The 24,261-nt window shown below is 41.2% G+C and overlaps 1 protein-coding gene across 1 annotated transcript in view; it reads right to left on the minus strand.

The window, feature by feature from the left end:
* UNC79 (unc-79 homolog, NALCN channel complex subunit) overlaps nucleotides 1-24,261 on the minus strand; it is a 151,830-nt gene that overhangs the window by 71,558 nt on the left and 56,011 nt on the right. Inside the window, 8 exon segments of the mRNA XM_030558858.1 lie at nucleotides 1,767-1,929; nucleotides 2,840-3,022; nucleotides 7,170-7,456; nucleotides 14,526-14,591; nucleotides 15,714-15,893; nucleotides 17,612-17,813; nucleotides 21,299-21,480; nucleotides 22,969-23,126. Coding sequence (XP_030414718.1) covers nucleotides 1,767-1,929; nucleotides 2,840-3,022; nucleotides 7,170-7,456; nucleotides 14,526-14,591; nucleotides 15,714-15,893; nucleotides 17,612-17,813; nucleotides 21,299-21,480; nucleotides 22,969-23,126 — 1,421 coding nt within the window.

Genomic DNA, 24,261 nt, shown 5'->3' on the forward strand with positions numbered 1-24,261 from the left:
TACAGTGAGGTACAGCAAAGATGTTGAGAGAGATGGTGGATGCTGGGCAAATGCATCCTCTGCATCAGGACTAGTGCTGACTAAGCTAGGATTACTCCTATTGCTGGTCCTCTGAGCAGGAGCAAAATGTACCCCTGCCTAGCATTTGCTGATGATAGTGGCATATGCATTAGCTGATTGGAGGCTAAATATGACTGTTAATCTGTAGACGACCACACAGACGCACATCCCTGGGGATGCGGGAAAGGACCAGCCCTTCAGTTTTCCAAAACACTATGGAATGATCCTGGCCTACTTCTTGCGGGTTTGGGAAAAAACTTCCTGTACCCCCTTCCTGTTCTTCCACACTAGTAAGCACAGGATGAGATTCATCCCTCAGTTTAATAATAATAATACTCTGTGCTAATATAGTAACAGTTTGTCCATATGAAGATCCTTTCCTTTGTGCAGTGCAAAGCACTTCCCAAAAGCCTGGCAAAGTAGGTAAGAAATATTCTCCCTACTTGAAACTGAGACCAAGTATGGTCCAAGGCCACACGGTGGGTTTAGGCCCATAGCAGAGACAAGATTAGAATTCAGGGTTTCTTCAATCCTTACAAACTGCTCATTTTCCTAGACCACGATGCCACATGTATCTAAATATACCTTAAAGACGTCCTTTAGAATTACTAAATCTCAGCCCTCAAATTTGATTCCATTTTACAGGCCAGCATATTGCCAGTTCTCCCTATCACTATAGCTTACTTGTACAAATCAAGGCAAAGACAAACAGATGGGGAAATTAGTCCAGAGTCATCTGAAGAAACAAAATATTCGGAGCCTGATTCTCAGCAACACTAAGGTCTCTTTGTGCTTCCCCAGCAGCATCAAGGTGTCTTAACGTTGTTGTAAATATAAAATATATAATTCACAACCATTTGAAGGCCCCTTTACACTTGCAGAGTGGTGTACAGTAGCCTTAATGCAAATGAGAATTTGGGCCTCTGTTTGACAGACACATTTATAATTCAACTTTTCAAAATGCCAAGCACTAAGCAACATGCAGCAAAGCAGAAAATGTACTGATATAAATAAAATGACGGAGTGGGCAGAAAACACATTCTAATTTTACTCATTTTGTCTTTTATCCCGCAGGTATAGTCTTTCACAAAAGTCTTAAGTAGACTTTAATCACAGTGAAACTGGTAAACTCTAGATACCCAGCCCACACTCAGTAAAAGAAAGGTTTTAGAAACTGAAGGTAAATTTGCCCCCTCTGTAAGTATTTTTCTCATGCAGGAAAAACAGATTGCTGCACACCAGGAAGAGTCTTTGTCAGTTAAGAAGGTAATAACAGATTCCCTCAGATTCCCTAAAAGGCAGTTATGTTTCATCATCAATAGAACCCCTCTAAGAAATTATCAAATTGATTTATAATAATAAAATGTGCAATTGTATAGGTTCTCACCCAGGGATATCAAGCCACTTTTCCAAACACTAATGTTATATTCCATCACCTGAAATGAATATTCATTTAGATTTTAGTGCACCAACAAGAAAATCAGCTCCAAGTATGCCCCTGTATTACCGTACCTATTTCATAACTGGTAAACTGAGGTGCAGAAAAACTAGCTCACCTTCTTAAGAGCAGACAGGAAAAGCTGAGAATAGAATCCAGGAATCTGACTCTCAGTCCTACCTCTAACAGCTAGGTCACACTCCCTCATCACCCACTGCTTAAAGAATTAAATCAGTGACTAATACAGAAATTTAAGTATTTAAAATACCTTTTTCCTTTTCACTGTATCGGCTTATGTTACTGTTGTCACTGTACAAAGGACCGGCTGTGGCATGTGGCTTGCAGCTGTGGTACTGGGCGTTGAGTGTGTTGACTGTTATGTAGATCAGATGCAGCACAATCTTGCTGATGTCACAGTCTCTGTACGGATACTAGTCAGTGAAATAAAAAGATTTTACCTTAAAAACTAACTTTTCCTCTTGATTTGTCTACAGTAGGCCCTTCTCTTGGATAAATATTTAGGTAATAATATAGGAATGGCCAAGCATATTGTCTTCTGGTGGCTCTTGGCATTCCTGTGATCTTATGTTTCTAAATACATGCTAGAAAGCAGAAATATTCCTCCGCTTTGTAAAGAATGCTTTATAAAAAGAAACTGGTCTATAAATAAAACATTTTGAAGAATTACCTAGGAGGATAGTTTAATATACGATTTCCTTGATTTTTATATGATAAAGCAGCCTGTTAATGATACCTCAAGAGGTCTTACCAGATCTATTTGCAAAATATTTGCTATTTCACTGATTTTCAATTTCTCCATTCTCAGGCACATCAAATCTAACCACTAGAACTGTGTTCTGTATGTCAGATTATTGTCAAAGCTTCAAATCTCAGCTCCAGTAGGTACTTTACTGATGTTCTTTATAACTCACATAAAAACATTATGTGAATTAAGAATGCCAGTTGTTAAATTGACACTATTAACTTAAAAAGTAGTCAATTTAAGTAACATCAGATATTAAATCTGAGTCCACCTGCCAGTTTTGTGGTTTTACAACTCATTTTCCTGTATTGAAAAACATTTTTCTTGCTCTAGCTGTTAGGTGAAAGATTCACATCAACAATGGGGGAAACTGACTAGCTCGTTGACTATATAGGGTGAACAGTGAAACTAATTTACGCAAATTGAAAGTAAATACCCAAAGTAAACAAACTGAAAGAAGAGAGAAAAATGTTTCCGTCTAATCTCTTCTGGTTTCAGTAGGCTTAGGCACCGCTTGAAACAAAAGGTAGAGTGACATGTGAATGTTAAGATAACAGAACCCCTTCAAGACAACAAACCTTGTAAAGGATGACAAGTAACGCCTTTAACCACATCTGCCGAATGTGAGGTTTGATGGACCAGAGGGAGCAGCGGGGAGGCTGCTGGAAGTAATGTCTTAGTTGAGGACAAGTGCAATACTTCAGCACCTGAACCACTAATGGAAGGAGATGTTTTCCCAGGTTAATGTTATAGTCCATCACCTGAAATGAATATTCATTTAGATTTGAGTGCACCGACAAGAAAACCAGCTCCATTTGCGTTAGCAATTGTCATACTACAACAGCAGCTTAAATACTGGGAAGGTGAAGAGAAATAAGGGCCTGCACGAAGTTTCCACAATCCCCTAGAAAGCTTTCAGGAAGTTTGCTATTTTGTTAGCTCTTTGCATGGTATCAGCATGATGAGTCATTTACTACAACACTGCCACTAGGTTATTTATCATTTCAAAACAGACTATTGGCAACATTTTCAAACCTCCCCAATTAAGTTGCAGAGACAATATACATATCAATGTCTGCTGTGGTTTCTAAATACCTTTTTCATGTGTAGAAACTGAGGATGTGCCTCAACACGTATGTTCACGCACACAAATGCCCAGTTTGCAACCAATGAGTGCAGCCTTGTTTATAAAATGTAGCTCGGCGAATCAAATTTCGCCTTCAGTTACAATAATTTTTATCAACAGGTTTGCACAAGAGCAAATTAAGACAAAAACTGGGCCTTTATGTCGTGTTATATTGTGAGGCAATGCAAAAAAAAATTGGGGGGGGGGAATCAGTTAGCCAGGCAAATGGGTTGAACTATAATCAACTGAATGTTGCACATCTCTTGCTTAAATACCATCCTAGTACTGAAGGTTGCAAGCACATTTTACTCTTTTAATACATTGTTCAATCAATAGAACTTTACATTTATAGCATTGAATGTTAATGCGCTCCTAACTGCCTGAATCACTTTTGAAGAAAGCATGTAAGCTCCTAAATCACTTAAGCACTTTTGAAAATTTTCTCCAAGGCCTAACTATCTTATAAACCACTTTCCAAACAAAAATGCTCAGTGACGTAAAATCAAGTAAAATGGTTCATCCTGTAATGAGACCCTGTTTAGCTAGATGGGGAAAGTGTGTTAGCAGGAGGTGTATTTAAAAACAGCTCTGTCTAGCACAGTCTGAACTGTAGCGTGCACACGGCCTGTTCATATTACAAAATATATCATGCTCGGACACTTGCGTGTTATAACATAGTTTGATCATGAATGCACAAACAGGACCAAACAAACTTATACCCATGTTAGTTAACCAGCTACATTTGCCAACTCTCATGATCTTATCATGAGTCTTTTGATTTTAGGTGTTTTTCTTCAATCCTTAGGTCTTGGAGACATTTGATCAGCCAAGACTCTCATATCTCTTTGAGAAAGTAAGTTTCTAGCTCTCATTACTGCAGAGAAAAGCTTGAAAATGTCAGCTCTAAAGGTTCTAATATCAAATATATATTATATAGAGAGATATATATTATATTATATCTAATATAATTTGTACGCCTGACTTATGATTTTTAAATACTTTGGTTTAGCAATACCTCACATATAAATGGGTGGACTAATCACCTCACTCTCAGCCCTACACGTGCGTGAACACACACACAAACACACACACACACCACACACACACTCTCTGTTTTCCAAATGTACTCACTGCTGGGGTTTGCATTCATTTTTTGATTAAAGTAGCAAAGCCCTAAGACAAGAGTGTATATACAAACAAAAGATTTAGCACCCAAGCTCCTGCACAAGTGGATTCTAGGCAGAGTTTCCTACTCCTATCTCTGTCTCTCTCTTACTTTAGCATTTAACATTCCTTGAGTCAAGCTAATGAAACCCATCTTGTCTGTCTACCAATATACATAAACTGTCAGATGAATGTATAGTGTATCTCTGTATATAGTTCTATAGCCTGACATCTGATTGCAACAAGGCTATAACATGGTTCTGTAACATGATTATACTAGGTTTTGACCAAATCATTCACAAGTAAGACCAAACTGTGTTATAACAAGGTGTCTCAATGCAGTACATTTTGTAATGCAGACAGGCCCTGGAGCCATTGGCACTTTTATACACATTATATTAAGATTTGGGAAGTCTAAAATTATATATCCTGACTATAGCTCAACCATAGGATTTAAAACACAGTTTTACCAAGTATTATCAAGGCCCATCTGTGCTGTATTCTTTCCTCCAAAAAGAACTGTCCAACACCACCACCTGGTGGGATAACATCAAAATGATTTTACCTTGCACACACTTATCTCAGTGTTTGCTGCTAGGAATAAGAGATCTCTATCTTACAAACAAATAGCAGAGCAGCAATATTAGCGTTTAAGGAGCTGAATATTAACAATAATCTTTGGAAATAATGTTTCCTTGAGCTAAAATTTCTAGGTTTAAGCTAATAAACCAGAACATTCATCCAGTTCCAGCATTTGCAGAACTGGCGATAGAAAGTAAATATTTATAAATTTTGTGTTATGTTAATGTTGTATTTTAGAAAAGTTCCCTCTTCTAGTGAGCAAATGCCAGCGCTACAATAAAGAGCGTGACTCTAACAGCCAAGGAGATTCCCTATACTACAGAATGCTCCCTTTTATCACAAGAAAAAAAAATCAAAAGAAATTCCAAATTAATATTTTCACACTAAAGACATGGAGTAAAATCCTGGCCCCATTAAAGTAAATGGCAAAGTTCCCATTGACTTCAGTGGATTCCACCCACGGATCTAAATGTTCAAAAGTGATTAGTGCTTTTGTGAGCCCAACCTGAGACACTTTAAAGAGACCAGATTTTTAGAGAGAGGGTGTTCAGCACTTCTGAAAATCAAGCCTTTCAAAGGTGTCTCAAGTTGGGCACCCAAAAAACTGAGGCAAGGCCAATTATTAGTTACTTTGGAAAATTTAGGTTATGGTTCTACAGTCTATCTTCCACCTTCTGTGCCTTTAAGCTAAACACAACACAATTGGCCTGAACCTCCTTTCATATACACCACTATATATCCATAGTAAATGAGAGGTAAATCAGGAGCAATATATTGCATCTTGATAGATCTGGCATGCAGTTTGTACAAATGCATCCTGATCTAACTGCCCACATGCACATATATGTACCTGATCTGCATGTACAAATGTCTGCATGTTTTGCCTGGGGCTGCATGTGAATTTCTGCAGATTCATCCATCGCACTCTGCTTTGAAAAAAATGACTGCTTCCTCCAATGTGTATAACAAAAAAAGCAGATGAAAAAAGTGATATTCTTGCATCTTTATTGGGCATTTTTAATGTTTTACGGTTATTTGAACTAGTGACCATTTTTCTCCCTTAAAGTTCACGTATGAGGGTGTTTTAATAAGGAGCTACAGGGAAACATTGCAGCAATGAAAAGACTTTGTCATCAAAAACAATAATGATACTCTGCAACCATGTAGCACCTTTCAACCAAGTATCACTTTACTAATACAAGTTAATTAAGCCCTTGCAAGATAGGGAATTATTGTGGACCCCATTTTACAGACGAAGAAAGTAATGCACAGAGAGGAAAACTAACCTGCTCGGGGTTATATGGCAAGTCTATGGTGTAAATGGGCATAGAACCCATCAATTCTAACTTGTAATCTCTGTCTTTACCCACTTTCCTTCCTTCTCCAAAGCAATAGCACTAGCAGGGCCAGCTCCAGGCACCAGCATTCCAAGCTGGTGCTTGGGGCGGCAATCTTCAAGGGGCGGCAGTCCCTGTTGTTTTGCCCCCAGGAGCGCGCTGAATTGCCGCTGCGGACGGCGGGGGCAGCCCGTGTGCCCTTAGAGCGGCATGTGCGTTTCCGCAGTGGCAGCAATTCGGCAGCAGCTTCTATATTTAGCTATCCACAGCGGCACAGCTAAACACAGAAGCTGCCACCGAACTGCCGCCGCCATGGAAACGTGCCTGCCACCCTAAGGGCACACGGACTGACCCCACCGCCTGCGGCGGCAATTCAGTGCACTGTTTGGGGCAGCGAAAATTGTAGAGCTGGCCCTGAGCACTAGGAAAGTACTTCACAAGTCTGAACTGAGCTTTTGAAGGGTGAACAAGCAACACAGCCCTTCTCACTCTCAAATTCATCCACTTATTACAATGAGAGCGTATATCTAAAGGTATTCCCTTTGTTTACTGAACACTCAACCAGCATTTTTAATACTGTAAAGAAGACTGCCTTGCAGGACATTTCAGGAACCCCAGACAACGGTAGCTGGCTGGGTGAGGTATTTTGGTGCCAGCTCAATGGATCACATATGTCCAGTGAGAATAAATCACACCTACTTGTGCTATTCCAGCAATAAATGCATTAAAACAAGTTGAAATGCGCATTTTCTGAGGCGCAATCATGAAGCATCCTTCCTGTTGATCATAGCCAAGCAAGACGTACAGATGGCGCTTCACCGTGTTGAAGGCTTTAGCACTGCTGATATCTGACTCAGCACTACTCTCATCCTTTGCCATAAACTTCATTAGCACAGTAATCAGCTGGTGGACGGTCTGATGATCAATCCCAGCATCCTCTGGAAGCAGGTCCTTTATTGTATTGTCATTCTCTGGGGATGGTTGTCCTACCAGCACAAGAAAGACACTGATGAGAATGACTGCAATGCAAGGCAATAAAGAATCAGGCCAGAGACATCTATCCAAGAGACTTGTCCCACTTCTGACTCTATCTGCACATGTGAAGTCAGTAGGAATTGTGCATGCATTTCTGAGGGCAGTAATCTACTCTCGCCTTTGGGTACTTTAGGTATATGAAATTAACTCCATATTTTGTTGAAATCAAAAGCTTTTCAGTTCTTCAAACATCCTCATGAACAGTCATACTGTATGGGACTGATTCTGATTTCCTTTCACAACAGTGTAACTCCACCACGTTCTGTGACCTTACTCCTGGTTTACACTACTGTGAGCAAAAGAAAAATAATATTTTATAGGTTAGAGCCTCAGTTGGTGTAATTCTTCATAGCTCCATTGACTTCAATGGAACACAATTTACTCCAGCTAAGGGTAATCCCAATAAAATTTTAGAGCAGTGATTGGCAACCTGCGGCCCACAGGCCACACACGGTCCGTCAGGACAGTCCACTGGCAGGCCGCGAGACGGTTTATTTACATTGACTGTCCACAGGCACAGCCGCCCGCAGCTCCCAGTAGCTGGGAACATGTCCCTGCAGGCCCCAGCACTTCCCACAGCTCCCATTGCCTGGGAATGGCAAACTCCAGCCACTGGGAGCTGCAGACAGCCGTGCCTGTGGACGGTCAATGTAAACAAATTGTCTCGCGGCCCGCCAGCGGATACCCTGACAGGCGGCAAGTTGCCTACCATTGCTTTAGAGGATATGAGAGAGGGAGATCCTGCATTTGATCAAATAGATAATGAAAGATTTACCTTCTAATGTGCATAATGCATACTCCTCTCCAGACACAGAAGAATAGTGGATTTACCTGATTAAATTGTGCCATATTAGGTTTATCCAGGAAAGCCACAGCTTCCAAAGGAACACAGAGATCCTAACTTATCATCTAATGCTGCTAAGTAAATCCCGAAAATCTACACAGAGTGTGTTAAAGGCATGCTGTCTGATAGACTAAGCCAAATTGTTGCTTATACTGTAGTATACGATAGTATCATATCATATCATATACATTGTTTTACAAACATTAAATATTTTAGTACAAATATTCTCATGATGATTTTCCAGTGAAAGAAGTTGGATTTGATCATTTCCCTGCAGTGCATGCAACCCAAACAGTAATGCAGGACAAACTGAACAAGAGGGAAATTGACTAACTGAGCATCATTGCCCATTCTGAATGAATGCAAAAAGGAAACAAGCAGCAAAAAAAACAAACAGTAAATTAGATTTATAACATTCTTTCCATTTTCATAATCTAAAACCTTTTCAGCAACATTTTTAAGTAAGGAATATTTTTAACCCTTATGATTTCTAAGTCATAGGGTGCCGACTCCCTCTAGGGCTGCAGTACCATGGGAAAAAATGGTGGGTGCTAGGCACCCACTGCAGCCTCCCTATCAACACCTGTTCCTTCCCCTCTCCCAATGCATCCCACCTGCCGGCAGCCCCACCAATCAGTACCTCCCCCATCACCTCCCACCCGTCGTGATATGCTGTTCCGTGGCGTGCAGGAGGCACTGGGGGAGGGAGAAGAAGCAAAAGCAAGGCACACCATGGGAAGGGGCGGGAAAAGTCGGGGCAGGGGTAGGGCTTTGTGGGAAGGGGTGGAGTGGGGCGGGGCCTGAGGCAGAGCCGGGGGGAGCACCCCCCTGCATATTAGAAAGTCGGCACCTATGCATAGGTGCTAGACTTAGGTGTGCAGGGGGTGCTGCTGCACCTCCTAGCTTGAAGTGATTTTCATCATATACAGGTTTAATTTGGTTCAATGGCTCTCGGCATCCCCATATGCAAACTGTTAGAGCACCCCTGTTTTAACCTGTCAAGGCCCCTTTATCTGGCCCATGAAATATCATCCTCATTTTACCATCTATATAAGTACGTCTTTATTACTGAGAACCTTCATACTAGAGATGAAGTATCAGAAGTACTGAGAACCTACAACTCCAGCTGAAGTCAATAGGAGCTGCAGCTGCCCAGCATCTCTAAGTATTAGGGTCTTTTTACAAACAACAATATGTGAAAGTATAAAGCAGAAGTGTTGGTAGAGAATGCAATGTACTGTAATTCCAACACAATCTGTTTAAATATTAATTAAAATAAAGTACTTGCTGCATAATTCAAATTCCCATTCTTTTTTTCAGGTATGAATTAGGGCTGCAGCAATGGCTCCTGTGTCCCATGGAACTGGGGCTGGGGATTGAGAGTGAACCCACCCTGCACTCAAGTCAGGCAGTGGCAGCTCCTGTGTCCTGCAGGCTGGGCCCAGCTCCAGGCTCCAAGCGTTGTGACCTGACACACAGGGTCTCAGCACCACTCTTGTTCAAATTTGGCCCCAGACCTGAGGAAGAGCACTGGGGAGCTCAAAAGTTTGTCTCTCGCACCAACAGAAGTTGGTCCAGTAAAAGATATTACCTCACCCATATTATGTCTCTCTCATCCTTGACTTCTTTTGGTCCTTTAGAACTCAATTGAGAGTGATAACCTTTCCAAACAATTCCACAGCAGAGATACAATTCTCTATTAAATTCTACTGAATACTTTCTATAAAAAGGACATCAGTCTCATTCAGAAGATTTTACAGTTTTTTCTTTAGCCCCCTACTGGTTTCATCTCTATTAAATTCTGTGTGACTTTTCCTGAACATAGAAAAATGTAACTATGGAACTGAATGAGTCATTAATGTGGATCTAAATCTGTCCCAAAATTTCCATATACAATTAAATGAGTAACTAATCTGATAAAATTATTCTTTTTACTTTTGCTCACTGAGCTGTGTCTTTCAGAAACTTGAAGATAAGGAAATATTCAGTCTTGCAATGGGTATACAGTAGTGGCATGAGTTAATGGATACTTCCAAGGACTTTTTCTGAGTTTTCACTCTCCAGAGTTAGTATTATGCTCTCACAAGCATGCAAAATCTCATATCTGGTACTTCTCTCTGTTATCAGCATCCATTATGATGCCCCTGTAAACTACTCCAGGGAAAACAGGATGGCAGGTCCTCAGCTGCCATAAATTATCATAGCTCCATTGAGGATCAGCCCTGCCATATGTCAGTTACATTGTTCTCCTCCTACTGGCTAGATGTGTGCTTCTTCAGCCATTATTACAGGGTAATTCATAAACAATGATTATTGGGAGATTTGAGTGGTATTTGGTCTGTTATTTGTTTTAAATATGTAAGAGTCAACGGATCTTATTCAATATACAGATATTTCGATATTACCCACCAGTATGTAACAGTTCTAAGGTATGTCAGATTTGGAAACTAAACTTCTTGCACACATACAAAATGGGAAATGATGGCGTAGGAAGGAGTACTGCAGAAAGGGATTTGAGGATCATAGTGGATCACAAACTAAATATGAATTAACAGTGTAATACTGTTGCAAAAAAAAGTGAACATCATTCTGGGATGTATTAGCAGGAGTGTTGTAAGCAAGACATGAGAAGTAATTCTTCCGCTCTACTCCACTCTGATTAGGCCTCAACCGGAGTACTGTGTCCAGTTCTGGGAGCCACATTTCAGGAAAGATGGACTGTCATGGTATAATTCCCCACTCTGAACCTTAGCACCCAAAAGATGGGGTACCAGCATGAATTCCTCTAAGCTCAATCACCAGCTTAGAACCTGTAGCGCTGCCACCAACCAGGAATTCCAGTGCCTGGTACACTCTGGTCCCCCAAAAACCTTGCCCGGGGACCCCAAGACCCAGACCCTCCGGATCTTAACACAAGGAAAGTAAACCCTTTCCCTCACCGTTGCCTCTCCCAGGCTTCCCCTGGAAGATCACTGTGATTCAAACTCCTTGAATCTTGAAACAGAGAGGAAAATCCACCTTCCCCCCTCCTTCTCTCTCCCCCTCCCAGACTCTCCCTGAGAGAGAAAGTAATCCTAACACAGAGAGAAAATTAACCTCTCTCTCCCCCTTCCCTTCTTTCTCCCCACCAATTCCCTGATGGATCCAGACCCAGTCCCCTGGGGTCTCACCAGAATAAAAAAACAATCAGGTTCTTAAACAAGAAACTTTTAATTAAAGAGAGAAAAAAAGTAAAAGTTATCTTTGTAAATTTAAAATGGAATAGGTACAGAGTCTTTCAGCTATAGACACTGGGAATACCCTCCCAGCCTAAGTATACAAGTACAAATTAAAATCCTTTCAGCAAAATACAAATTTGAACTCCTTCCAGCCAAATACACATTTGAACTCCTCCCAGCCAAATACACATTTGCAAATAAAGAAAACAAACATAAGCCTAGCTCGCCTTATCTACCTAATACTTACTATTCTGAACTTATAAGAGCCTGTATCAGAGAGACTGGAGAGAAACCTGGTTGCACATCTGGTCCCTCTGAGACCCCAGAGTGAACAACCACCAAAAACTAACAGCACACACAAAAACTTCCCTTCCTCAAGATTCGAAAGTATCCTGTCCCCTGATTGGTCCTCTGGCCAGGTGACAGCCAGGCTCACTGGACTTGTTAACCCTTTCCAGGCAAAAGAGATATGAAGTACTTCTGTTCTATTAACTCTTACTTATCTGTTCATGACATGGACACATTGGAGAAAGTCCAGAGAAGAGCAACAAAAATGATTAAAGGTCTAGAAAACATGACCTATGAGGGAAGATTGAAAAAAATGGGTTTGTTTAGTCTGGAGAAGAGAAGACTGAGAGGGGACATGATAACAGTTTTCAAGTACATTAAAGGTTGTTACAAGGAGGAGGGAGAAAAAATGTTCTTCTTAACCTCTGAGGATAAGACAAGAAGCAATGGGCTTAAATTGCAATAAGGGAGATTTAGGTAGGACATTAGGAAAAACTTCCTAACTATCAGAGTGGTGAAGCACTGGAATAAATTGCCTAGGTAGGTTGTGGAATCCTCATCATTGGGGATTTTTAAGAGCAGGTTGGACAAACGTGTCAGGGATGGTCATAATAATACTTAATCCTGCCTTGAGTGCAGGGGCCTGAACTAGATGACCTCTTGAGATCCCTTCCAGTTCTATGATTCTATTATTCTAAACTGAGTCCCTTTCACCTTCAAATTACCTCATGACCTATCAAAATATACCATAAAACACCAAACCATGATTAGACTGTGCCTCATACTAAACGTGACCTCTTTGTCTTTCGGTACACGTCAATCAGTGAAATTCCTGTCTTCTGTGACAAAGTGGTTTGGAATGCTGAACAGAGTTAAAAATTAATAAGGGCCTGATGCTGTGTCCTTGATTCCCACAGAACCTCCACTGATTTCAACAGGAGTTTTGACTGAGTTGGGACTAAAGGTTTAAACCTAAAATGATGGAGTGGACGGGGATGAGGATCAAATCTTTACTTTTCTCAGTGTAAGAAAGAGGAGTGTTTTTTGATAGCAGATGTGCAGAAAGTATTTGGATCCGTATTGGTTCTTTGGAAAAATCAGTCAAATTCAGTATCACTAATCGCACATATTCATGAGTCAGCCCTCCAAAAATCATGAGATTTTTATAATAAACATTGGGCTCTTTTTGCCTGCAGGTTTCCAAGCCTTTGGGATGTATTCAGGTCATGATTTCAGGCTTTTCTTCACCATCAGGAGTTTTTTTTTTAAAACAACAGCTGAGATTCTCACATAATCACCTGAATCCAGGGGCTGAGTCTTTAAGAATAAGATCAACTATCACAAGACTCATGACACAATCATGAGAGTTGGCAACACTGTAAGTTAGGTAATGTGAGGCTGACACTTCCCATATGACAAGGGAATTGACCTTGGTAACCCTGATCTCTGCCAGGTGACTGGGGCCTGGGAATAAAGAATAGTCACTTCCAACACTCCTGTGTATCACACCTTTTATCAGATTGTGACAAAGTGTAAAGGCATTCTGGCATGTAAAGACTGGTCTACACGGGAGGGGGGGGAATTGATCTAAGATACACAACTTCAGCTAAGAGAATAGCATAGCTGAAGTTGACATATCTTAGATTGATAGAATCATAGATTATTAGGGTTGGAAGGACCTCAGTAGATCATCTAATCTAACCCCCTACTCAAAGCAGGACCAATCCCCAAATGGCCCCTTCAAGGATTGAACTCACAACCCTGGGTTTAGCAGGCCAATGCTCAAACCACGGAGCTATCCCTCCCCTCCCTTTGTGTCATCACGATGCGGGATCGATGGCCGCTGCTCCCCCACTGACTCTGCTTCCGCCTCTCACCTTGGTGGAGTTCTGGAGTCAATGAGGAGTGCATTCAGGGATCGATGTATCTCGTCTAGACAAGATGCAATACATCGATCCCCAATAGATTGATCACTACCTCCCGATCTGGCGGGTAGTGTAGACATACGTCTCTGCCTGCCACATGACTGATCTGCACGATGCTATGACAGGAGGGGGGTGCTGGTTCAAAGGAGGCTAGCATCAAGCAAGATTGTGCTCCTGCCCTTTCCAGGTCACTGAAACTGGGAAGGCCTTGCAGCTTATCACCCAGTAGTTTCAACTGATTTGTTCTAGTTTTGAGCTTATATTTTAGCAAATAAAGCTAGACCTGAAGAAAGGGACATGAAGAGACCCTGTAGTTGGAACTTTATTTTTCTGTCCCCTAACGGTGAGTCTGCACACCGATTTACACAGACCAGCAAATAATATTACTATTATTATTTATTGTGCAGTGACACTTAGGAGCCCCAGTCATTGAACAGGACTCCATTGTGCTAGGTGCTGTACAAACCCAGAACAAAAGAACAGTCCCTGCCCGAAGGAGTTTACAGTAAGTATAAGACATAAGACTAGAAGTGGAGACAGACTGACAGACTAAGGGCGTATAACTTATAACAACTTGCAGGCCAAAATAATCCCTTCTTCTGGCACTCAACATTTTAAGAATGAACCTTTTTGATAAACTAGTGCCTAATGCAAATTATATCATGATCCGATAAAAGAGATTGCATTCCCTCCCTTCTTCCTGTATCCACTATACACCCCTCTCTTCAACAGAGGAAGTACCCACCTGGCGTTTGCTCTGGTGTTCCACCAAGTGCAGGAGCAGACTGCTCATGCCTCGTCAACCTCACAGCTAAAAACCAAGAATAACTCTGTTTAAATAAGCAATAGAGAAAACTTAAACTTCAACATATGCTCAGCATTAAGCTGAGTTTGATCCAAGAGAATTCTCAAGTGCATGTATTAATTGTTATCATGCAGTGAATGTAACATTTTAGAAGATTTATTTTTGTGGAGTTGTGATTTTATACTCTGTATCCCTTAACTCTAGTTTCCTTTATTACTCAGTTTTTCTGGTCCAAGAGTTATTAAACAAGAAGGACTCGTGCAGGATCCAGAATTAATCAATAAAAGTTACATAAGATTCACAGAAAACTATAAGCAAAATAATTTTGGGTTTAATTTTGTTCTCTACTAATTTTAGAGGGAAAAGTTCTAATTAATCTTAGCAGTTCATTAGCACCAATGACTCTGGCTAATTTTAACAAGTATTATATTATACGGGTTGAGGGTATTAAGTGTTGCTGAGGTATCTTTTAAGTACAGGACTAATCAATATTTGTAAAGTCCCCTAAAAATGAAAAATAGATTTAATAATTGTTTTTCCTATAGAATATTAACAATATTCTAGCCATTGAGATTTTTGCAGCACATGCAGCCCAAAGGACTGTGAGAATCAATTTCCTCGTATGTAAGATGGTTATAAAAATGTTTTGTATGCACATTATTATACTGCTAAAGGAAATCTGAAAATATGGAATGGCTGCAGCAAAGAATTTCTTGTTGTTTGAAAAGTGCCAAGCACATGTATAGTGTTGTATAAATTGACAAAAACATATTCATTAATAATAATCAGAAATAACAATCATTTTCCAAAAGCTCCTCTAGTTCTTGTCCAAGTAGCCAATACATTAGCCACCTTATGCAGGTTAAAACCTATCTACAAATTTGTTTCAGGGCATTTCATTCTATCAATAAAACAAGTATAACACAAAACTGGAATGTGGTCCATGTTATTTGCAAAATTCACTGACTTGTAACTACCAGAATAATGTTTGAGTCAGTCTGTAACCCAGATATGCTAAACTGTCCCCACTGGATGAATAGTGAAAGTTCCATTATGTACTCAGCAACAGGATGCAATCTTAAGGGAGAAGATGCAGGCTTATCACAAAAATATAAATGGATACTCAACGGATTTTGGTGGTGAAGGTTTCTGGAAGGGAGAGTGCTCTCTTTGATTCCCCAGGTCCCTTCACGCTGTCCCTCAGCGAGCGCACGCTCTTCTGACGATTACGTGCAAAACGAGCCCTCTTGATCTTCCACATTGCTGTATCACTGAGGTTGGCGACATTTGTCCGGACAGCAGTGATAGCTTTACAAATGTAATCGACCACGTTAGGATTCATTCCACTGCATATTTACTGCAATCCTGAAAAGTCTCTCATACAGGCAGACCCCGAGTCCCACTGAAGTCAACAAGTCTTTATATGCAGGGCTGGCTTTAAGCCAATTCCCCCGATTCCCTGGAATCGGGTCCCGCGCTGAAGAGGGCCCTGCGCCTAAGGGGACCCCACTCCACGGGTCTTCGGCACCATTTCAGCGGTGGAGGGTACGCTCCAACAGTCTTCGGAGGCATTTCGGTGGGGGGGGGGTCCGCTCCGACAGTCTTCTGCGGTATTTCGGCAGCAGGGAGTCCTTCAGTACAGCAGAAGACCCGGAGCAGACCCCCTGCTGCCGAAGTGCCACCAAAGCCCCCGGACCACCGCCAAGCATTCCAGTTGGGCCCCACAGATCATAAAGCCGGCCCTGGGTGCCAGGGCCACCGCCGCCGCAGCTACAGCTACCATGGGGCTCCGGCAGTGATTTAAAAGGCTCAGGGTTCCCAGCTGCCACCACTTTCCCAATACTGCCACCACTGCCTTTAAATCGCCACCAGAGCCCCAGAGTAGCGGCAGCAATTTAAAGGGCCCAAGGATTTAAAGGCCTAACCCCTTCCGCCTGAGCCCTCCCCCACGCTCAGGACCCCAGCCCTGCATACTGATAAGTCCCTTAAGTTACTTTCAGCCCTTCCAGTACACTTCAATTAGCTTTAATGGAGTCATTGATGATCTGGGCACATGAGACATTGAAGACCTTGGATTTTTACAGTAATTAGAGATCCAAGAGCAGGTAATCAAATTCCCTAAACACCTTATGGTTACGTTTGGAAAGCCAAGAAGCAAAGAGGCAAAAGGTGGACATCTGCAGCATAGTTACATATTAAATGCTCCTAAATATTTTTCACTTTAAGTTACTGATTGATTTGTAATTTTTACAATAAAATCATGTAAAAATAATCCTACAAAGACAACTGAAATTATTATTTTGTCTTAGCCCATTGGAGGATGGAAAAAGACAGGATCTCAATGGGTATCTTAACAGGAAGCCAGGTACGTCAGCACCTCTGTTAACAAAAAGTCTGTTACAGATACTGTGGGAATTATTAACTGTTATTAACTGTTGTATGAGCTCCAAATACCTGTCATGTAATATCACCATTCCCATTCATCCATTTGTATCTTTTGGACTGTATGGCTTCTGGGCCAGAGATTATCTCTTTACCTATCTTTACACAGCCCCCAGCAGAATGAGGCCTAAACATGACTGGGGCCTTTGGTAATAATAATAAATAAAATAAATAAATAATAATAAATAAATAAATTATTAATTATTATTAAGAGGGCAAACTATAAAACCGTCTACACTGGGGTTAAGAACAATGTTTGGGGGAACCGGTTCTAAAGAACATTCAGGCTAACTCAGTTTGACCTTGACTATTCACAGAACCAAATAATGTTTCAATAAAGCCTGAGACCCATGTTTTAACTAAAGCAGAACACAGTGTTCAAAAACCTTTAAAGGTAGTGTATCCTAATCTGGTCTAGGCATGTTTACACTGGGTTATCCACTTCTAGTTTAAAATGACTACATCAGTTCAGTAAACCTGGTTAAAGCCCCACTGCAGATGGGGCCTTCACTTCTCTCCTCCCCTAGTTCAGGGAGCTGAATTCCAGCAATGGTGAAAGGTAATGTGTTTCTGAGTCTGCTTACTTGTTGGAAAAGGGAATTCTTTGTTGCAGTCCAGATGAAGCTGTGCTTCCAAAGAGAGTGTCTCAAAGCGATTCACAAAGAACTCCCAGCTCAAAGCCGGAATGTCCTGCTTTAGAAAATGAAGGAGCAAAAGCTTGCTGAGAATTGTGGGTCTGTCTTTGACAACTGTATCAAACTGGAAATCAAGGCAGAGGCACAGACCCTGTGGAGGAAAAAAAGAACAGAACTCAGATGGAAAGAGTATAACAAGTGTTCTTTAAAATGGAGAGGCAAACCTCTCAACTTCTCTAATCAGCTGGTAAAGAAGAAGGGCCTGTTTCTGGTCTCTCACACATGTCAGTTGGGAATAACTCTACTAAAACTGATGGAAAACCAATGTAAGTGAGGGAAGAATTAGGCCCTCGTCATTTTGAATGGGGGATTTTTCATTTTAATTTTAAAAAATATGTAAGTATAGGGCAAAATTTTACCCTATTACATGCAACACAAAATTCTCCCTGATCATACCCTGATGCTCTGTTGGTTTCAGTGAAGTTATACCAGTGTATTGGCCCCAAGTCATTTTAAAGTGGAGGAAGCAATCCAGAGTTCTGACAAGCAAAGAATACAGGAACCAATGCAGTGCATCTAGAAACAGATTCAAATGCAAACCCCGCTGTTGCTATGACATACCTATCAGGCAGAAGGACACTGTAGGTATTAGCAATGCAGATGTGAATACCGTGCAAAACCCTTTGCCTCTGAATTCTTGGGCCAAATTCTGCCTTCATTTTCATTCACGTAAACCCATTGCTTTCAAGGAGTCTTCAAAACCAAGGAGGATTCAGGGAATTTGGCCATTTATTTCCAGCAGAGCCATAAAAGTAGCGCTGGGGTAGAGCACTTAAGTAGAAAGCATGTACCATATTCTGATAAAATAAAATGAATGAAAGCTAATGCAAAGGACTTCGCTTGCTAACAGGAATCCAAGGAGTTCAATACAGTTCATGGAGAGTGGAGATTATTGAAGCATGTACCACTAGAAACGTATGTTACCTCCCATTAATTCAATCAATGAAATAGGATGGGAATTTAGCAGCAGTTCCACTGATTCAACTGTTTTAAGTAATCAAAAATGTTATTTTAAATGTTTTAATAACTACACCTCTACCTCGATATAACACTGTCCTTGGGAGCCAAAAATCTTACCGTTATAGCTGAAACTTCGTTACATCAAACTTGCTTTGATCCACCTGAGTGTGCAGCCCCGCACCCCCAGAGCACTGCTTTATCACGTTATATCCGAATTCGTGTTATATTGGGTTGCGTTATATCGGGGTGGAGCTGTATGTAGATCAAAAAAGTATAGGTCTGATCCTGACCTTCCAGTGTACCCAAAATTCCCATTGATTTCAGTAGGCATTTTAGGTAGGCAGGCTCAGGCCCCAAATGAGAAAGATATATTACCTGGTTAAAAGTATCAAAGGCACACAAATGCTGCTGTGTTTTATTAGCACAAGAATTTTGAGCTTGGTGTCAACATTCATGTTTGAAAAAGACAACATGAATTAAATATTTAACAAGCGCAGCATACGTGGGAGAAGTCTGTCTTCCTCAACAAGAAGAACCTTTGGCCAAACCACAAAGAAAAATCTGGCTTAGGCAGTTATTTGTAGCCTTTGGCATACGCAATCAATTTGTCAAAGCACTAGGGACACATTTGAAAAGATTTAGACAGGACTGGAGCTGTGCAACTCCCACTATCTTCAGCAGAATCCACATTCCCTGAGCTGTGCTTTGAAAATCTGCCTCATATAGCGTATAAAATAGCAAACCTATTAACTGCATTTTATGGGCAACTGTACTGGAATTATTACTTAAATACCATTTTTGTTCTACCTACCAGAAATAATTTATACCAGATATTGCACTAAACTTTATAATGAGATGTTTTCATCTTGCTTATAAATGTAGGTCGTGATCCTGCTAAGATTTATATATGTGCTTAATTTTAAGCACATGAGTAGTCCAATCAGGGGTCTTCTCACATGCTTAAAGGTAAACATGTGTATAAATCTTTCAAAGATCAAGGCAATAGGTAGCTTTGTTTTCATAAATTTTCTGCTATCTGTTTTCCTATGAGTAAGGCCCTTCATATACAGGTTTTTTTGGTTTAAAAATTCCTAGGACTTTATCAGTGTTTACTACAAAGATAAAAAATGGGTGAAAATCAGTGCAAAAAATTAACTTCACCATTTTCTGGTAAATATTGGGGGATAGGAGAACAGAAAAAACAATATATAGAGAAAAGTAAAAATACTGAAAGTAAAAGGAGTTTAATGCTGTGGTTTATTTCATAAAATGTACACTAACAGTTCGTACATATTTGCACATGTGCACATGTATCTTCCACTACTTTGCCTTACTTTAACAGACAACCTAGCAATTGCACTTAGACTAATTTATTATTAACATAAACACATTTACCTCATATAATATATTAGATTTTCTTAATATAATCAGTATTTTCCTGTACGTGATTGGTTTTTACCCTAAGTTTGGATCAATTAAAACTGAATAATAGCTTTTGTAAAACCTGGGAATTTATCAGTTAAAAAAAAAATCAGTAAAAACTGAAAACAGAGGGTCTTACTTGTGAGTCAGTAGATTTTTGAACTATATTTTTTTCCAGCATTAAAAAGAAAATCACCTCAATTTGTTTTACCATTATAAAAATAATTATATTTTTTCAAGTAATAGCTCAGATGCTAGGGCCGCCCAGAGGATTCCGGGGGCCTGGGGCCATCGGCGGCAGGCGGCTCCGGTGGACCTCCTGCAGGCGTGCCTGCGGAGGGTCCACTGGTCCCGCGGCTCCAGTGGAGCATCCGCAGGCATGCCTGCGGGAGGTCCACCGGAGCCACGGGACCAGCAAGTGGCAGGGCGCCCCCCATGCGGCGAAATTCTAGAGCCAGCCCTGTTCGGCGGTGGGGGGCCCTTCCGTTCCAGGACCTGCAGCCAAAGTGCCCCGAAGACCCGTGGCGGGGGCCCTCCGCTGGCGAATTACCGCCGAAGTGGGACCCGCCGCCGAAGTGCAGCCCGCTCTTCGGCGGTAATTCGGTGGCGGGGCACCCCTGCCGTGGGTCTTCGGGGCACTTCGGCGGCAGGTCCCGGAACGGAAGGGCCCCCCACCGCTGAATTACTGCCGAAGACTGGGTTGCACTTCAGCGGCAGGTCCCGCTTTGGCGGTAATTCGCTGGCAGGGGGGTCCTTCCCCCCGAGCAGAAGGACCCCCCTGCCAGCAAAGACCGGGAGCGGAAGAAGCTCTGGGGCCCGGCCCCACAAGAGTTTTCCGGGCCCCCTGGAGCAAGTGAAGGACCCCACTCCAGGGGCCCCAAAAAACTCTCGTGGGGGCCCCTGCGGAGCCTGGGGCAAATTGCCCCTCTTGCCCCCCCCGGGCGGCCCTATCAGATGCTAGCGTTTTGGACCAGAAGACTGGCATCTCTACAATCTGTAAAGGGCATGCTGCCTCTGTGCGAGTTAGCTACTGAGAACCTTAAGATGCTGCGTTTTCTGAAGTTATAGTGATGGGCCAAACTCCAAACTATGGATCTGAACACCTTTGAACTTTGGGGGAAAAAAATGGGTCAAGATCCTGTCTTTGTCACTTTCTAGCTTTGGTGCATTTTTTGTTCCATATGGTGAACCTACCTGCAAAGCTGGCCTCTTTATGGTGTCAAGTAATAGCCCAGCTCTTGTTGCCACTGCTGGGTTGACATCCTCCACGGCAGTCAAAAAACAGCAGAATGCATGAGCCAAAGAATACTTCAGCAGGTGATTTTTTGTCACTGAGTGAATGTCCAGAAACCTGCACAAAACAGCCACTTTCTCTACTGCAGCAGACAAGTCCCCAAACAAAGAAAATATTCACATTAATTCAAGCAGTGACCTTTTCCCCTATGTTTTGAACAATATACACAGGCCTGTATCTCATAGAAAACAAGAAAGAATAATCAAAACATAAACTTGTTTCCACTTTCAGCTTTGCGAGACAAGTGCACATTTTTCTCATTACCCCAATTACTTACAGGTTTCCCAGATTCTCCCCTATACTACAGGTACTTTGTGTCATTCCCTTGGTGCAAAGTAGCTCCAATGCCAGCACAACCAGCCACAGGAGGATCATTCCAGTGCAGGAGGATCTTTTGGAGGCACAGAGCCAGCACAGCTGCTTCTGCACCACCCAATCTGCCTACATCTGGCAGGGCTATAGGAAGGATCTTCTAAATTCATAGATTCATAGATTTTAAGGTCACAAGGGACTATTACGATCATCTAACCTGACTTTCCGTATAATACAGGCCAAAAAATTTCACCCTGTTCTCTGCATCCTGGCAATTGCAGCTATAATGGCACTTCGGGGGCACAGGCAGACAGCAGAACTTTAGAGCAGCTTTTAGATTGACTGTCCTGGTGCACCGCTGGCCAAAGACCTCTTTATACCCCACACCTTTTCCCAAGCTGTACTGTGCACTACTTGTCTGCAGCCAAGGATGTGGGCCAATAATTCCAAAACAAAATCCAGCGGGCTTGAGTCTCCTCTCCCTTACACTAGTGTAAATTAAAAGTAACCCCACTAAAGTCAACAGATTGACACCAGTGTAACACCAGCATAAGAAAGGAAAATAAAGCTCATTGATTGTAATAGCTGCTTCTTTCTTTTCATTCCCCTATTTCAAACATCAGGATCACTTTGATTTGAAGGAATTCCTCTTTTAAGGAGCAGATGGGAACAGCCACTGATTCTTGGCATTAAACCTGAACTAGCATCAGGGGCCTTGATTGACAAGCCCAGAGAAGATCAATCCAATGGGCAGTAATACAGATCTGTTTTTAATGATAACAGAAAGGTAACACTATGCATGGAGATTACTAGAGAATTTTATCATGTTACAAATATACACCAATACTGGAGAGCTATGTTAAATAGTCTTTAAAGAGCACTACAAGGGGGTACACAGTAAGTAATGCTCCATTACTGGAGATATTTAAACTAGGCTAGCCAGAGTACAAGGAACTATAAGGAACAATCCTGCATTAGTGAGAGGTAGAAGGACTATGTGTGGAGGATCTAATGGGTCTTTTCTATCTATGTGATATTTGATTTTATTAAACCAACCACCAGAACATGCAATGAACACAATGAATTTAAAAAGAAACAAACAAAAAACACTTATGGGTAGCAGATGGAAAGAAACTGTAGAAAAATAGCCTCTCTACTTTAAACAGCCAATGTAAACTACAATATCTACAAGTGATAAAACCCCTTCCTCACTGCCATAGCAACCCACATTCAAATATCACACACTTTTCAGACCTACCTGCTTCAAACCTCATCTTCCAATCTTTGCTGTTAAAATTGCTGTTTATGATTGTCCAGAAAATATCAGCTCCATGAGGAAGCGACAGAGCATGTAGAAGGAGTGGAACAGCCAATGAAGAAAGCTGAGAGAAATCAGACTTCACTACTCTCCATAAACTAGAAGGACCAACAAAAGCAAATCTGATCACAGAAATTGTCTTTTACTCATAGAACGTCCTTCATACTAAATGTCTACATTATGGGACTGTGGGGAATTTACTTCATAAGAAAAGGGGTATATTTGTGAGTTACATCCAGCACTCACAGAAACATTGAATTGTTAACATATGTGGAAGTCCCATATACTCCTGCATTTATATTCATTTTAAATGAATTTTGTTGGGATAAGTTCTAGCAGTTTTTGGAAACGGTCTGTCAGAGACATTCACCAGCATAACTGAAACAGAAATGTATTACTCCACATGAAAAACATACATCTGACTCATTGTAAAACAATTGGTGTGTGGAATGTAGCAACTGGTAGGCCTGATCAGATCAAAGAAGATCTCATCTGATGTCCTCTCTCCAACAGTGATGCTTTGCACCTCCTTACAGCTGGTTACTCCCCTTTGGTTTTACACTCGCCAAACAACATATTTCTCAGCTAATATTAAGAGGTGGCAGGGAATTTTCCAACAATTTTTTTTCTGATAGAAAATGTTGTTCCTGGAAAATCTAAGTTGTCTTTGGTAAAATTTTAAATTTTACCAAAATGTTTTTGATTTCTTATTGGGAAAATCTAAATGAAATATTTCATTTCTGACTGGGTGTTCCTGAATCAAAAAACTTTTCGGTTTTTTGAACTGAATTAAACATTTTGTTTCAGGTCAGTTCAATATTAATCTGCATTCACCAGGGCAGTTGCAGTGCCTCACGGAAGCTGTAGTTCAAGTGCTTCATGCCCCCTTTTTCCCCTATGGGCCTGGTTCCTGTGTTACGTGTGTTAGGGGTAAATAATACTTCCTTATTCATTTTCTCCATACCATTTATGATTTTATAGACGTCTATCATGTTTCCTCTTAGTCATCTATTTTTTCTAAGCTGAACAGTTCGAGTCTTTTTAATCTCTCCTAATGTGGAATCCGTTCCATACCCTTAATCATTTTTGCTGCCCTTCTCTGTTCCTTTTCCATTTCTAAGATATCTTTTTTGAGATGGGGTAACCAGAATTGCAAGCAGTATTCAAGGAGTGAGCGTACCATGGATTTATGGCATGACATTATGATATTTTCTCTTATTATCAATCCCTTTT

This window comes from Gopherus evgoodei, chromosome 4 (genome assembly GCF_007399415.2).
Source record: "Gopherus evgoodei ecotype Sinaloan lineage chromosome 4, rGopEvg1_v1.p, whole genome shotgun sequence".
Lineage (NCBI taxonomy): Eukaryota > Metazoa > Chordata > Testudines > Testudinidae > Gopherus > Gopherus evgoodei.